Source organism: Solenopsis invicta, chromosome 3 (genome assembly GCF_016802725.1).
Source record: "Solenopsis invicta isolate M01_SB chromosome 3, UNIL_Sinv_3.0, whole genome shotgun sequence".
Lineage (NCBI taxonomy): Eukaryota > Metazoa > Arthropoda > Insecta > Hymenoptera > Formicidae > Solenopsis > Solenopsis invicta.
The window spans coordinates 24,870,750-24,886,232 of NC_052666.1; the positions used below are offsets into that span (position 1 = coordinate 24,870,750).

Consider the following 15,483-nt stretch of genomic DNA (forward strand, 5'->3'; position numbering starts at 1 on the left):
TCAACGCCAGCTATTAGCCATAGAGTTCTATCGATTACCTTATAGATAGAAGTTCATTGAGTACAGAACAAATGTAATTTACAATTTACTAAAGAGGAAAAAAAATGCGTTGTGGAGTAGCAGAGGGATCGTGGAATATTAACAACTATAACCGATATACAATATAAAAAATATTTGTTAATGTGTTTCTATATATTTAAATATTGTATTGTAATAATATCTGTATTATTCCAAAATATTTCTATAAGATTTTGATAATATTGAGAGACATATTGCTTGAAAACACATATTCATGTTAAAATTGTTTATTAAAAATGTTTTATACTGTCTCAAAATAATAAAAATGCAAAAAAAGTTAGGACAACATCACACGGTGTTCCCAAGCGGTCACCCATCCAAGTACTAACCGTGCCCGACGTTGCTTGACTTCAGTGATCGGACGAGAACTGGTATGTCAACGTGGTTTGAACGTTGCCCGAGTACCTTGTTCAATTCAGACTGGTTTTCACGAGTTTTGTAATTAATCGCTTTTAAAATTAATTTTTCATATTCAACAATGTTATGAGAGTCTTGAGTCAATTAATCAAAACATATGAGCAGAAAATTATTTGACATTATCTTTTTTTCATGTAACTCAAATAGCATAAAATATTTATAAAATATTTAAAAATATATAAATATTAAAGATTGAAAAATTGTAAATATGCAGAACCATTATGTACATATTTTTCTGTCCAAAAAATGTAAATGTCATGAAAGGCATTTTAAAAGCAATTTTAAAAGCAATCAATTACGAAACTTATGAAAACCAGTCTGAATTAAATAAGCACTCGGGCAACGTTCAAACCACGTTGACATACCAGTTCTCGTCCGATCACTGAAGTCAAGCAACGTCGGGCACGGTTAGTACTTGGATGGGTGACCGCTTGGGAACACCGTGTGATGTTGTCCTAACTTTTTTTTGCATTTTTACAAAAAAACATAAATTAATAAACTTTCGTAGATTTTATATGCAAATAAGTGCCATAAAACAATTCAAAAACATTTTATAAAATATATTTTATTTAAAAAATTTTTTGTGAATAATCTTTAAAAAATTCTTTTTAATGAAATTTAAAACTTTTCAAAATAATTCCTTTGTTTCTAATAAACATTATTCAACGTCTACAATGAGATTATAATATCGCAAAAAAGATATGGCAGACACCCATATTCTACAACTACAGTCTACATGTAACATGACTTTATTCGCCAAATTCATACACGTATTACGACACACGTTAAATACAGTAATATTATTTGAGTTTCACATTCAAGACCTTTAAGTTAGACTAAAGTTAAAAAATTAAAATGTAACATTTCTCAAAATTACATAGAGAATATACATCTGCAAAAATTTCTGCTACCAGTAAAACTAAAATTTAAGCTTTTATAAAAACATCATTATAGGATGATTTGGTCATTAGTAAATACTAATGACCAAATCATCCTACAATGTCTAAATAGACTAAAACAAAATAATTTTAACGATTGCTCTTAGAATTCAACATGAATTATACGAGATATCATGATATTCCACCACCCCAGGCATATTCCACGATCGCCTCAATTTTTTTTTCTAACTACAATTATTTTTAAATTTAGTATTACAAATGGAATGTTATTGCTACTAACATTGTAGTAGCAACTTTAAAAATAAAGCTACTAACCATAATTCCTTTAACATTAAATTACAGTTATAAATACCAAATACTTTTTTCTCCTCATGTTTTAAGAAATAATTAAAGAAGGTATTATTCTTAATAAAGTTGTATTATTTACATTTTCTATTACATCAAAAATTACATTTTTTTTATTATTGTTATTCTTATAACAAAAAATTGTGATAAATAAGATTAAATTAATAAAGCACAATAATATTAAATTTTTAGATATTAAATATTGCAGTCGCAAGATGTACCTAAAATACTTTTTCCTTATACACGTATTACATACATATTGTACAATTAATCCGTCCATTTATTCTATATACATGTATGTATATAGAATACACAAGGTGGGAGTGAATAGGCCTTATTTGCTATAATGAGCGTGCGGTTATTTACATAATGGAAAATATTGCGCAGATGTAAAGTGATGGTGATTCTCAACGTACATGAGAACGAAAAGATATTTACATGTCGATTTTGTGACTAATAATAAAATAAGCAACGACGTTCGATGTATCTGCAGAAATATCAAACAATATCCTTCGGTTTATCATTTTGCTTTTTTCTGGGTAGAAGAAGAACCAAAAATGAAGATACTGTAAAGTAATTCAAAATGTTTAAAGAAACATTTTTACAAGTAATAAGATAAAAATTTATTCAATGTCCAAGATATAAATGTAAATTAATAAGTACTTAATAAACAAATATTGCTTTCAATAATTACACTTTTATCTCTTTAATATTTTTAAATTTTATAATATTACAAAATATATTGAAATATATACTAAAATATTAAAAATATTATTCTTACCTAAAGAGGCTGAGCCAATCATAATAAATGGTCCTAAACACGATAGATCGAATAAAATTGGAAACAATAAATTACCGATCACTGCACCAATTCTTCCCATCATCATGGTTGTGCTAACCGCTGTAGTTCTAGAACATGAAAAAATATGAGTATTAGATAGATAACTAAATGAATAAAATAAAAATCTCAAACAACACAATGTCTAAAATCGAGATATTACATATCTTAAAAGTGACTAAAAATATCTTTAAACTATGTTATGCTGAAAGCATACATAGCGTGAGGCATTTAATTTGAAATATCCAAATATCTTGGAAAATAAATATCTTACAAAAAAATTGTCCGTACCTTAGATAGGTAGGAAAATTATCAACAATAACATTAACAACAGTCGCACCGCCTATACTTGTCATGGCGACAAATACCGAAGACAATCCGAGAATACTATTAATATCTGTAGCCCAATATAATGAACCGCAACAAGCAGCAGCGACGACAAAACAAATCACTAGAATGAAATAATTATATCAATTACAAATAATTGTAAACAGATGATTATTAATTCCAATAAAATTATTATATCGTGCAATATTATTTTTAGTATTACTAGATACATCATTTTTGCATTATTATTTTATGAATAAAATCACGAGTTCTTTTTCGTTAATTATTTTATTGTTTTACCCATTAGTTTTCTTTTTCCAACCACCGTAATCAAAGAACCAGCTACAGTATAACCGATAACGCCTGTCACAGCAATAACAATGGAATTGATGAAAACTCTAGAGTTTAACTCCGCCTGAAATTGACATGCATATTATTTCAAAAATTTATTTTCCAAGACAATGATCAAAGTTTATAAATTAATGACTTACGGGAACGCATACAACTGTAGAATTACTTAGCGTCTCGGCGTATTGTGTTGAATTAAGATGTGACTTTTCTTGGCCTAACATATAACAAAATGAAGGCTGCAATCCCGATATATGATTGTCGTTCTTCATCAGAGTACTTTTGTAACTTTCAATCATCGCAAATAACTGCGGCATCCAAAGTCGAAGGGAGTTCGATCTGCACAATTTCAATCGGTTAATTAAATTCTCAAAGGGAAATATTTTTTTTTTTAATTATTGGATATGTATTCAGAGACCTAAAAGCCGCACAGTTTCTATTAAAAAATTAATTAAAAAGTCTTTTTCAGTCCGCAAACGATAATGCTCCATACATTAATAAATATGGATATAAGAGAGACATAAAACTCATTAAACTGACCCTATCGTTGCTCCAAGCTGTATCATCGAAATAAGTATCAATCTAAAGACATTTGGTCGCAAGAAAAGTGGCTTCGTTTGCTTCCAACAGTTCCGCAGCTTATCTTGCATACGTTCTCCGCACGATTCAACGGAATATTCATCCTCCAGACTCTTTATCTATCAATTAATAATAAAATAATCATATTATTATATTGCTATTATCACGCTAACACTTCTTTACGTGCCGCAGCCTCATTTGATTTATTAAATCTCGTTTCTTATAGTTTCATCGCGCAATCTTCTACATATCGCACCCCAGTAAAGAGAGTGTCACAAGTCATAAATATAAATTATTACAATAACTTGATAAAGCACTGTGCTTTCACAATCTAATTTTATTTGCGTGATTCAATTGAAGTGAAATTATTTTTGTCAATGTACAACTCGATTAACTTAATCTCACAGCAATTTTTAATAATGGAAATCTGAATTATTTCAATATTCAATTATTCAATGCATTGCTTATTATCTTATAGTATTGCAAATATGTAATGTTATTGTTACGTATACGTAAATTACCGGATACGTATCAGCATTCTTTCCAGTGTTGAGCGAATAGATTTTCTTGAAGACATTCAACGCTTCATTGTGCCGGCCCTTTAGGATAAGAAAACGTGGGCTTTCTGGGAAAGCGAAAAGAGCAATGCAAGCAAGGAACTCGGGCAATGAACAAATGGCTAAGAACACTCTCCATGAATTTATCTCTATTGTTTCGTTTAAAAGTGTAATGTACCACTTTTGAGGTATTATAAGCCATGCTATGCCTGCAAATCAAAAAATAAAAATGTGGTTTAACTTTTTCAAGTTTATTTGTCTCATAAAATATACGTACTTGAATAAAATAAATAAATTGCGCGCTTCTTCTCTCTAGAACTTTAATTATAAATTTTTAAATCAACTTAATTCTTTTTGTTTCCAATAAATAATTTACAATGAAACGTACATACAATGAAACGTGCAACATTGCACGCATCATCAGTGTTAAAAATCGATGCTATATAGTTTAACCTTCGTCGATTTATAGATAAGGTGTGTCAAGGCTATACTTACATGGCAAGGAAATGTTTCCAAGTGAGAAGAACACGCCAAGCCACATGTAACACCTCGATCGATGAGTTTCGTTGTGTATTTCCGCCAAGTACGACATAAGCGCCGCATACGGACCGGATATGCTGAAATTTGTTTACCGCACAGTTAACCATTATGTAATGTTTATATATAAAATATAATAATATTTAATAATAATATTTATACATATATGAAAAGTACAAATATACACAAAAAAATATATAATTTGATTTTTTTTTTTATTAATCCATTAAGTCTTGAAAAATTCCAACGCGCTTTTCTGTTTTAAATCTTTATAAGTTAAATTCTAAATAAAAATTTTAGATTGTAATTAATATTTAAAGATAAAAAACATTGCTTGTTCTAAAATTTTTAAAGTCAGCCATAAGGTAGGTTATTTGAAAATATTCCGTTTCATAATAACATTTTCTGCTACAATCTAATATTCCAATAGAATTACATTAGTATTGATATCTAGTACCACGTGCATTAATATTAAAATTAATTAAAGACAAGCTTCATTCGGTTAGTTAAATCTTTATGCTAATACTTATGTATGATTTTATATACTTTTTTTAAGTTTATCGATATTACTTTATATATCTTTCTCAAGTTTTTTTTTCAGATATCCTATCCTATCACCAACTAGATTTTTAGAAAAAGCAATTCTTTCTATCCATAAATATCAACTGCAGAATAAAAATGTTGATTGAAATAAGTTAGAGGGATTTAGAACAAAAAAAAGTCTATAAAAACCTTTCAGGACTGTATGGATTAATATACTTATATATTTATAGCTTATATATAAATAATAATGTCATACAGTACTGACTGACAATTTTAACTTACATCATGCCGTCGAAAAATTTGAATGTTATTAAAAGCCAAGAGCGGTGCGAGAAACACGTTGCTATACTTAGTAGACCGGTAATCAGGTAACCATAGACCATTATTTTCTTGCGACCAAACATATCTGTTACGCAACCCCAGAAAAACGCCGTGAAAATCATTCCTGAAAACAAAACAATCAATAAACTAATTCTGCTTTCGAGCTCAGGTTTTTGACAGAAATTCTACAGTAAAATAAAGTAAAAAGATTGAGAAATAATGTACATTTAAAATAAAATATTTACGTTCTGAAGTAATATTGTTCCTGTACTTGCGGCATGCCATAAATTTACTTCAATATTGAATTATTTTGTAGGTACGCACTTAGGGATCTCCTAACCGAGAACTATGATTTTAGGCACAAAATTATTGAAAATAAAAGTATCTTTTTTTTATTTTACAAGAAATCGAATTTAGGAACAAAAATGGAATAGAAATTGAGGAATACAATAGAAATTTACATAATACAAATGTAATTTTTTTTTTCTCAGTGCCTCCTCATAATTTTCAAACATGATGTTAAATTAATGTACAATTTGATATTAATATTTTATTTTATCTTTTTTTGTATCTTAAGAAACAAAAAAAACATTTAAATATGCTGTGTTTCTTTAATGACTTGTATTTTTTTGATAGAATATTCAGTTTATTAAAATTTTGTTGTTCACATGTATAAGAAGGAACAAAATTTTTAGTGATACAAAAATACAATCATATTCACCGCATTAAAAGTAATTCGTAAACATTATTATGCATCTAATAAACTTTTACGTTATCTGATTATTTAGCTTTAAATTAAAGAAGTTCTCCAGCTTAAAAGAGTAGAGGGAATAGAGAAATCATATGACTCTTCATTAATTTGTTAATACAAAAACTTTTAGCATTTCCACCTTATATTCAATACAATGAATAATGAACACAGAGAAACGATAATTTGTTACTTAAAAATATTTTCTTTATAACATTGATAAATATTGATGTAAAAGAAATATAAGAAAATTATTTATAATAATGATCTATATATAATAAAAAGTGACATTGTCACATTTTCACTAGTACGCCATATTTAAAAAGAAAATTGCATAATTTATAAATATTTTATACTTTTAAATACGAAAATAATGCGATAAAATTTTTTATCTTTGTAATTACAAAATTTTCTTTATAAATTCCAAAATCGAGCCCATTTTCCTTATCTATCGTTCATTGATCAATCTTATCTTATATCATGTGAAAAAACTGCAGAACTTCCTTAAAGACATAAAAGATTTTAAATGTCTATAAAAATTCAAAACACTTTCAATGTCGTTCCCAGTTTCAAGGAGAGTCCCTTGGTGATTGTACTTTAGACGTCCGTTAATCTGCCATTTACGTGCCGGCCGAAAATAATCGGTCGGCCTCAAAATTCGCATGCGACAAGAAATAAAATAGTACGGTATTTACCGTGAACTCACGTTTGCCCTCACTATTGTCTACAACGAACCGGCAGTGTACACCGCACGATAAGCATAGAGACTCTAAGTGTGTCAAACTCTAGCGCTCTCCAGGGCTCTCATCGAGCTCTCTGGCACCTGTAATGAAGCGTTGTTATGCAATTATTAAACGGATTGAGATACTACCTGCAAACGTCATCGAATTCAGCAAGCCCTTGTCGAACATCGTCAGATGAAGGTCGCACTCGGCGGATGGTAACACGTAGGACATTGCTGACGACGAGAAGATACTGGCGAAGCTAGCTGGTAGTATCGCCAGCAATAGCAAATAATTGAATTTTCCATATCCTGTGGAGCACAGATGGAAATATTTTAACGAGTACTTTAAATACTTTAAATATATTTTCGAGACCCATTGAGACCCATTTGCACTAGTGTACATTAACTTTAAACTAGCATAGTTTACTTTTAACCTTTTTTTTTCTAATTTCTAATATTAAGAAAAACTGAAAATAAGTTAAAAGAAATTCAACAATTTGAAAATTAATCTATATTGATGCAAACGCCTTAGGCATTTGTAGTAAACACGTTTAATGTCACAAGGTTATCAACACCACTATAAATATTCATAATAATATCATATTTTGTCATATTTCACGGAACGAGTAATAGACAGTTACACGTTCGTGTATCGCATCGACAGAAATTCACTAGACTTTTTGGTTTTTATTTATTATAAATATTTGTTAAAAATTTAGCTTGGCATAGATTACTAGTTTGATTCTTTTTGAACACGTAAAATAGTATGAATGATACCGTATTGCAGTAAACATGTTATATAAATAATGTTGAAACTCGCAAATATATATATATATATATATATAATAATATAATTTACTTACCTGTCGCTATAATTGCCTGTTCGAAATTTGCAGGACCTGAATCCTCAGATCTTATTCTTTCACCTGGAAGCGGGAACGGTGGATTAGTTATAATAAGCTCCGATGACGCGATTGTTTCAGAGTGATATAAATTAAAGCTGAATTAACACCTGACATGCGACGATATCTACGATATGATCTAAACATCGTAAATAATTCAATGAGGCGTCCAAAAATCATTTTTCTTGCCACTTGTTACTGAAACACAGGCCACATTAGCGACTAGCTACGCACCTATGGTTGGCGTTCGTTATACGAACTGATGGTGGAAAACAGTCAATATTGTGATGAACGATATTGAATATTAAATGATGCTTGAAATTCCGTTAATATTACATTCAAAACAGAATTTATACTATCTCCGCAGATATATCAATTTTTATTTTGATATACTCCGCATATAATGATATTATTGCTATAACCCATTTTCATCTAATGTGCTGTCATTAAACATTAAATTTAATGTGCATAATTTATAACAACGTAATTAACTGTGAAAGACAAATCTCTCATAAAATCTTTCTCATATTAAATAGCGGTGTCTTTTACATTATACTATGCGAATGTTTATCGACATATAATAGTTGAATTATTTATTATATGCAAATGGTTAAACATAAATCGTCTTTTGCAAAATGCGGAAAAATATACTTGTTTAAAGAAAATTAAAGTAATTATAATAATCGTTTTGCTTTCAACTGCATATAGGACGTCTCTAAATAAATGCCGTTTGATGTAATTGATAATCTATACAAATTGCAAAAAATCACATTTTATTATTTTTTATATAAAATTTGATAACGCAAAAAACTTTTCCTAAATATTTTTAAAATTATATCGAAGTATCTTGTATTTCTTAAAGGAAACACAATATTTTTGATTTAATATCATAAAATTATAGGTTGAAATAATTACGAGAATTAAATTTATTGTAGTTTTTTCATTTTATTTGATTTACTTTAAATATATATCAAAATTTCCACTTCCGTTTCTTAAACATTGTTATAATTCGTAAGGTTAAAATGGAAATTTCCATCATATTTGATAAATACAACAAATAAAATAAAGTAGAATAAGAATTTTAGATTTTGTTTGTTTCAATTACTTCTACACTCTTTAAATTGCTTTAAGATTCAAAGGGAGACTGTTATAATTTGTCTTCTGTATTTTCGTCATGAAACGAAAATATAACGTTTTATTTAAAAAATATAAAATAATTCTGATATAATTTTGAAATTTCAGAAAAACATTGTTAACATTATTAGTTATATTATCATTATAGTTTATATATAAAAAATAGTAAAGTATGTTTACGATTCTTTCATATCACTTACGTTTCACCACTTACCTAGAGACACCTTATATACTAATTTTTCAAAACTTGCTTTATCGGAAAGCGTCACAAATTTAATATAAAATGCTAAAGCAGTTTTTAAAATAAACTTCTAATTTGCAAGATAATTTATAATCACGATGTCATTATCTTGAAATTAAAGAATTATACGCGCGATCGGGACAATAATGTTAGTTAACACGAGACAGGGAGACAGTTCGAGCTCGACTAACGATTTATTGGCAATGCTCGTCCTAATACGCCGTTGAAAGTATGTACACAAGAACCTACACAAGAATCGTCCAAGATATGTCAACAAGCATCGAACTCGGTAAACTATTCGATATCTGATTGGTGAAATTCACATACTGAAGCCCTTCCAGCTTTAACAGTTCATAAATTAAAATACTCTAAAAAAAATAAAATACAACGTCGTTTTGAGTTTTTGAAATATTTATCATTTTGAAATATTTATAATTTATTTATATTTATAGTGGACACACACACGAGCACATCCACACCCACACTCACACCCACGACCCACCTACACACAACACACACAGAAAATGATTCTTGTTTTAAGATCTAAAAATTAAAAACGTTAAACATTAAAATGAGATTAACAGACATAATTTACACAAAGAAAGTTTGTATAATTTTATTATTAAAAATATATTTTTATTATTCAATAGTAATTTTTATAACAGGATAAAATATCGGAAAATATAGATAATAAAAATATCTTCAGCCAAGATGTAAAATTTTTAATATAATTATAATCTAACTAAAATTTTTTAATATAAATTATTATCAAAAATGTGCAAGAGAAATTTAATCACAGAATTTAATTGATAATCAATTTAATAATATTAATGTTAACCAGCATTTACTTGATTATCTCCCATCCCAAAAAATGTAAAGAATTTGTTGCAAAAAAATTTTACCTTAGCCAGAATTTGAATCTGGATTGTTCGAAATGTATTTAAAATTGCACAAGAAACATTATCCGCGTTTACAAGTAAATGATCAAATCGATATTGTGACTTTTCTAATCGTTTGATTTCATAACTATTAGATTCTTTATTGATTCTTTATTGATTTTCGATATTTTATCGATGCTGTATCGATGTAGACATTATAGATGTATGCATATTGGTTTGATTTGTAGAAGATATTGTATAAGTAGCAATCAATTATTGGTGACTGGTTGATATTTAATAGATATCATTGCAAGTCAAGTCGGTATATGGAGATGATGATTCGATGATCATCATCTTCAGTACGATATAAGTTGATTGATGGCTTGATCGTCGATCTAAGGTAAATGTTCCAGTGGCCGGACATTTAAGAAATTCTTATTGAAAACGTGATTTTCTTATCAAAAAGATACATTCTTATATCTTTTTATATACATAGAAAAGATTACACTTTAAATAAAAAATACCATTAAAACAATTATATTATAGATGCTCAAGCTCATTGCTGAAATATCAAAATCTTTTTTGCAGCATTACTTAAACATCTGTTATAATTATTTTGGAGCTTCAATAAATTTATTTTTATATCTATATCTAGCTAAATTTTTAGATACTTTAGCAAAATTGTTCTTTGTATATAAGATAAAAAATTCATAAAAATCGAGGTATTTATAGATAGACAAATACCCGCATATGTATCTACTGTATTATATAATTTTTATAGCATTTGTATAAATTTTTGTATGAGTATATATATATATATATATATGTGCGCGTGCGTGCGTACATGCTTATGTGTAAATGTATGTTTATGTGTGAGTGTTGCTTGTAATTTCTTATTTAAGTATATTTTTTCAACAATATTGTTTAAACCGTTCCATTATGTAAAAAAGTATAAAAATAGGGATTGCAAAAATCTTACACAACGCAGAACTCAATAATAACTTGCCTTTGGGTTTCACTAAAATATTTTTGTATATCGTCGTCGAACAATTTCTTTCTTTGTAAGAAACGTTTACGGAACAGGATAAGATACGCAGCAAACACGGGAACACAGCAAAATAAACTTGCGATGGCTAAATCACCACCGGCAATGTCTTCTTTACTGGTTTCAGCTGTTGCACGTAATATACACCACCCTGAGGAACTGTTCTTTGGGTACTCTTCTTCAGCCCGTACATGTGACGCGCGACAACCGCTAAACTGACCAATTCGCTACAAGAACATAGTTGGAACGAAAGAAGTATGTGTGAAGAAATGCGATGACAATGTCGGCGACGACGTGTTACGCGGTAGGGTGAAACAAGTTCCCAAAAAATCTGTATAATTTTCTATCTTGTATCAACAACAAAAAACATCTTTCGTATCTACACCCACATAAAATCACTTAAATCACTTAAATATTCTTCTACGTTCGCGAAGGAAAAATACCAGACAGTGCTTCTTTTTAGTCAGTCATAAATAGCCTGGAATACTGACAGAAAAAATATTTGATGCTTGTAATTATGTTGAATGTTAAAATAATTAGGAGTTCTCTTTTTATAGTTACTACTGATAACGTTAGTAATAATATAATAATTTTTAGTGCCAACTATATTTAAATTGTGAAAAGTGCAATCATTTTTTTGTTAGTGGAACACATTGAATATTATTATTACTAACATTATAACAGTAATAACTGTTAAATAAAGCTTCTCATAATTATTTTAACATTCAATCATAGTAACAGTTATATTATAAAATTTTTGATACACGAAAGAGCGTTTATTTAGTTTGCAAAATTTGCACAAATTACTTTCCTTACTGGCTCGCACATTTATAGTCGATCTTTGTGCAAGGATCTTTTACGATTCAACAAGTACTTTTGAGAAATTCGAATTGAGGCGCTGTTTGTCTTTTCAATGCAAATTGAAGATACATGCGTCGCGCAAAACTTTTGCGAATAACTGTGTCAAGGTTTAGAAACGGAATTCTGCTGAAGATTAATATCTGGTACAATTATGTGTGTCGTACCGATTCATCACGGTACGCTATGCAGCGCGCTGTCCAGAACTGTCAGATTTTTTGGGTAAAATGACGCACAAAAAATGTCGTAAAGAAAAATTTATATATTGATAAAATTAACAATTTCTGATATACAAATGGAGGAACTAAATAATAAGGGTCTAATCTTATTCTATGTACAATACAACAAGTGATCACGCAAAAATATTATTAGACAGCAAGATTCGCTTTTAATTGAATAAGATTATTATCGCTTCATAGGGGGAAAAGTATTTAATATTTGTGATTATAATTAAATGTTAAAATAATTATATAACTGAAATTTTGTAATTAATTTTAGTGCTAATTATATTTCAATTATGGTAATTACAATCATTTTTTGTCAATGTAACACATAAGTATATTTATTGTTATTATTAACATTATAGTAATAATATCATACAATGTGTTACACTAATAAAAAATGTAGCAATTACCATAATTTAATTACAGTAGTAAAAACTATAAAAATAGAGCTAATAATAATAATTATTTTAACTTTTAATTAGACCAAATACCGAATACTTTTCTTTATTATTTGTTATCCTACGTACGTTTCATTTTTGTCTGTGTCTCTCCGCTCGTAATTGTACCGTCATCAGATCTCTTATTCCTCGCAAATTCACCTTTTCCGAATGCCATCGTAGGAAGAATACCAAAATCGACAGCACGCTATACGTTTTGTATATCGTTAGAGGAGGAGGGAGATGTGTCCTATATCATGGCTCAGTAAATAAAGGCACAATGATAACCAGCGAGAAAATGTACTTTTATTGCAAGCTTTCAAGACTCTCAGTTGTAAATATCGACAACAAAAGTGCGTGAAAATTACCGCAGATTCTACCCAACCGCTCTGAAAGCGATAAAGTGACCAACGCATAAAAATGGTTCAAGTCAGACAGAATTGGACATTGCTAACTAAATGTAGCAAAGTGGTGTTAACATGTAAATTATTCCAGTGTACAATGCGAAGTGAAATTCCAAATTCCTCAGCACATAAAGTCGTTACTCACTTGTTTACGTTACGGTACGCTTCGCGGGTAGCAAATTACAATCTATCTTATCTTTATAAACGAGCGCATGATAACTCTCAATCTTAATTGGCGACACGCAGCTTTCGGAAGACTACCGTGAATCAAAGCATGACGTGAATCACTGTAAATTCAAGTGTCAAAAAATTTACATTTACGTAGAACCAGGCTTTAACAGAAAGATAATATTGCATTGCATTAAATTGTAGCAGATAAACATATATTTATTGCGAATGCGTGTAAATGTAAGTGAATCGTATTGCACCGTTACATTTTGCTCGCACTTTGGCGCGCAGCGCGACCGCGTCTCTTGATTAAATGTTTCGTATATTGAAAATTTAAGGATTGGAACTCTTAAGTAAGTGTCTTTAAACTATTACAATTTTATATAACGAATATTTGTTATTGACGAGAAATACTACATTCGAACAGTTATCCGAGCAGTTATTTATTTAATAAAAAGAATATTGATAAAAAATTCCCAAGAGATTCACAAGATTTTTCATTATAAGCAGTACAGATTTACTGGACAAACAAACCGTTCTTGATTGGTAGTATTTGTTCGGCCAATTACATACTTACGTTATACAAATATGATAAGGACCTAATTAGCACTTAATTCCCGCGACATTGCGAGTAAATCGAGCGATATTATATGCGTCTGTCGCACCCGGCGATGCGTAATTTATACTTGATTTAATAAATCTCGATAACTCTCAATCTGTTTCAAACATCAACTCTGCATTTATTTTTCTATTTGAATAATTATTGTATTAAAATAAGTATTAAATAATCTACGTCTTATTTCAACGTGAAACATCAAGATGTCTGAAAAGTTCGGATTTAGCCGGCGTCTTGTTAATTTATTATTATTTGATTTTAATTTAATTGTAACAGTTTTATGATTTTTAAACTATAATTTGTAATATTCAATTATATTTAATTTGAGTTATTTTTATTTATTTTATTTTTAATTATTCCGTGGCGTCCGTTTAATCATGTCGCCACTGCTCCTACTCAATATGTCATTAATTTAATTAACATTGGTTTTTAACAATTTAACTAAAAAATGTATGTGATTAAAGTTGACGCAAATTTAGTATTTACTATAGTTTATTATTTCGCAGATGAATATATTAATATTAATACTATTTATCTTGAACTTAAACAACTTAAAGATAAAAATGGATTGATTAGATACAATTGTTTTAATCACTGTTATATATTCTGTATTAAAATACATCTTAGCACATAGAAGTATTGACATGTACAAGTTAAAAATAATACAATGTTATTACAAACTTAAGGAATTGGATGTACATAACATATAAAAGCATTACTAGACGAAAGGAAAACTTATTGTTAGTCAAACTGAAAATCGGTAAATATGCTCATTTTTTGCCGAACTCTGCTCTAATTCATAAAAAGCTCTTATTCGCGGAAATCTGTCAGTCATATGCACATATGTTTTTAAAATATGAATATTCTTCAAGTAACACGAAGAATTTCTATAAGCGAGATAAACACAAATAAACTAAATGAAAAACAAAACGTTATCTTTCAAAGAAGAGCTAATAAGAAATATATTATATTCTCTTAAAAGAATGTTATAAACGAGGAAGAGTGAATTAATAAGATATTACATATATCTCAGAAGAGTTAATTGGAAAATAATACATTGTCACGTACGGTCTTAATAATTTACGTTCCGGTAAACGAAATTATGATAAATATATTAACCCAACAAGTAGACATTTTTTTTTAAATGCTTTTTTAATGCTTTTTTAATAATATATTTTATTGAAAATACGTTTAAAAAATATTGTCTGATCATTGAAAAACGTCGCTTGATTTCAATTTAAAAACAATAATGTCTAACAGCTTTCACTGGAACCATCTGCTTCATTAAATACTAACTTATGGAAGAACACGTGAG

General features: G+C 28.8%; 1 protein-coding gene and 2 pseudogenes across 7 annotated transcripts; 1 reads left to right on the plus strand and 2 right to left on the minus strand.

Annotated features, from left to right (window-relative positions):
• Positions 1–358: 358 nt before the first annotated feature.
• Positions 359–476, minus strand: LOC113004210 (annotated as a pseudogene).
• Positions 477–833: 357 nt separating this feature from the next.
• On the plus strand, positions 834–951 carry LOC113004211 (annotated as a pseudogene).
• Positions 952–1,796: 845 nt separating this feature from the next.
• On the minus strand, positions 1,797–13,185 carry LOC105197215 (synaptic vesicle glycoprotein 2B). Of its 7 annotated transcripts, none has more exons than XM_011163489.3 (13): positions 9,512–9,843; positions 8,274–8,361; positions 8,125–8,187; positions 7,409–7,570; positions 5,751–5,913; positions 4,884–5,005; positions 4,353–4,597; positions 3,793–3,950; positions 3,396–3,591; positions 3,205–3,319; positions 2,869–3,028; positions 2,521–2,648; positions 2,238–2,305 (listed from the first exon to the last, which is right to left on the minus strand). In XM_011163489.3, exons 2-13 carry the CDS (start codon positions 8,341–8,343, stop codon positions 2,238–2,240), a joined length of 1,650 nt encoding a protein of 549 aa, XP_011161791.1. In that variant the 5' UTR covers positions 8,344–8,361; positions 9,512–9,843. The 7 variants fall into 7 exon arrangements, with proteins under 7 accessions (XP_039302781.1, XP_039302782.1, XP_025992630.1 ...); XM_011163490.3 differs by having other exon boundaries at positions 9,498–9,843; XM_039446847.1 differs by lacking the exons at positions 8,274–8,361; positions 9,512–9,843 and adding an exon at positions 13,071–13,185 and having other exon boundaries at positions 1,797–2,305.
• Positions 13,186–15,483: the final 2,298 nt, after the last annotated feature.

Coding starts and splice junctions, on each gene's coding strand:
- LOC105197215 (XM_039446847.1), bottom strand. CDS start 13,158: ATGGCATTCGGAAAAGGTGAATTTGCGAGGAATAAGAGATCTGATGAC. Junction 8,188..13,070: donor GACACAGACAAAAATGAAAC/GTACGTAGGATA, acceptor TCCCGCTTCCAG/GTGAAAGAATAAGATCTGAG. Junction 3,951..4,352: donor AGAATGCTGATACGTATCCG/GTAATTTACGTA, acceptor ATTAATTGATAG/ATAAAGAGTCTGGAGGATGA.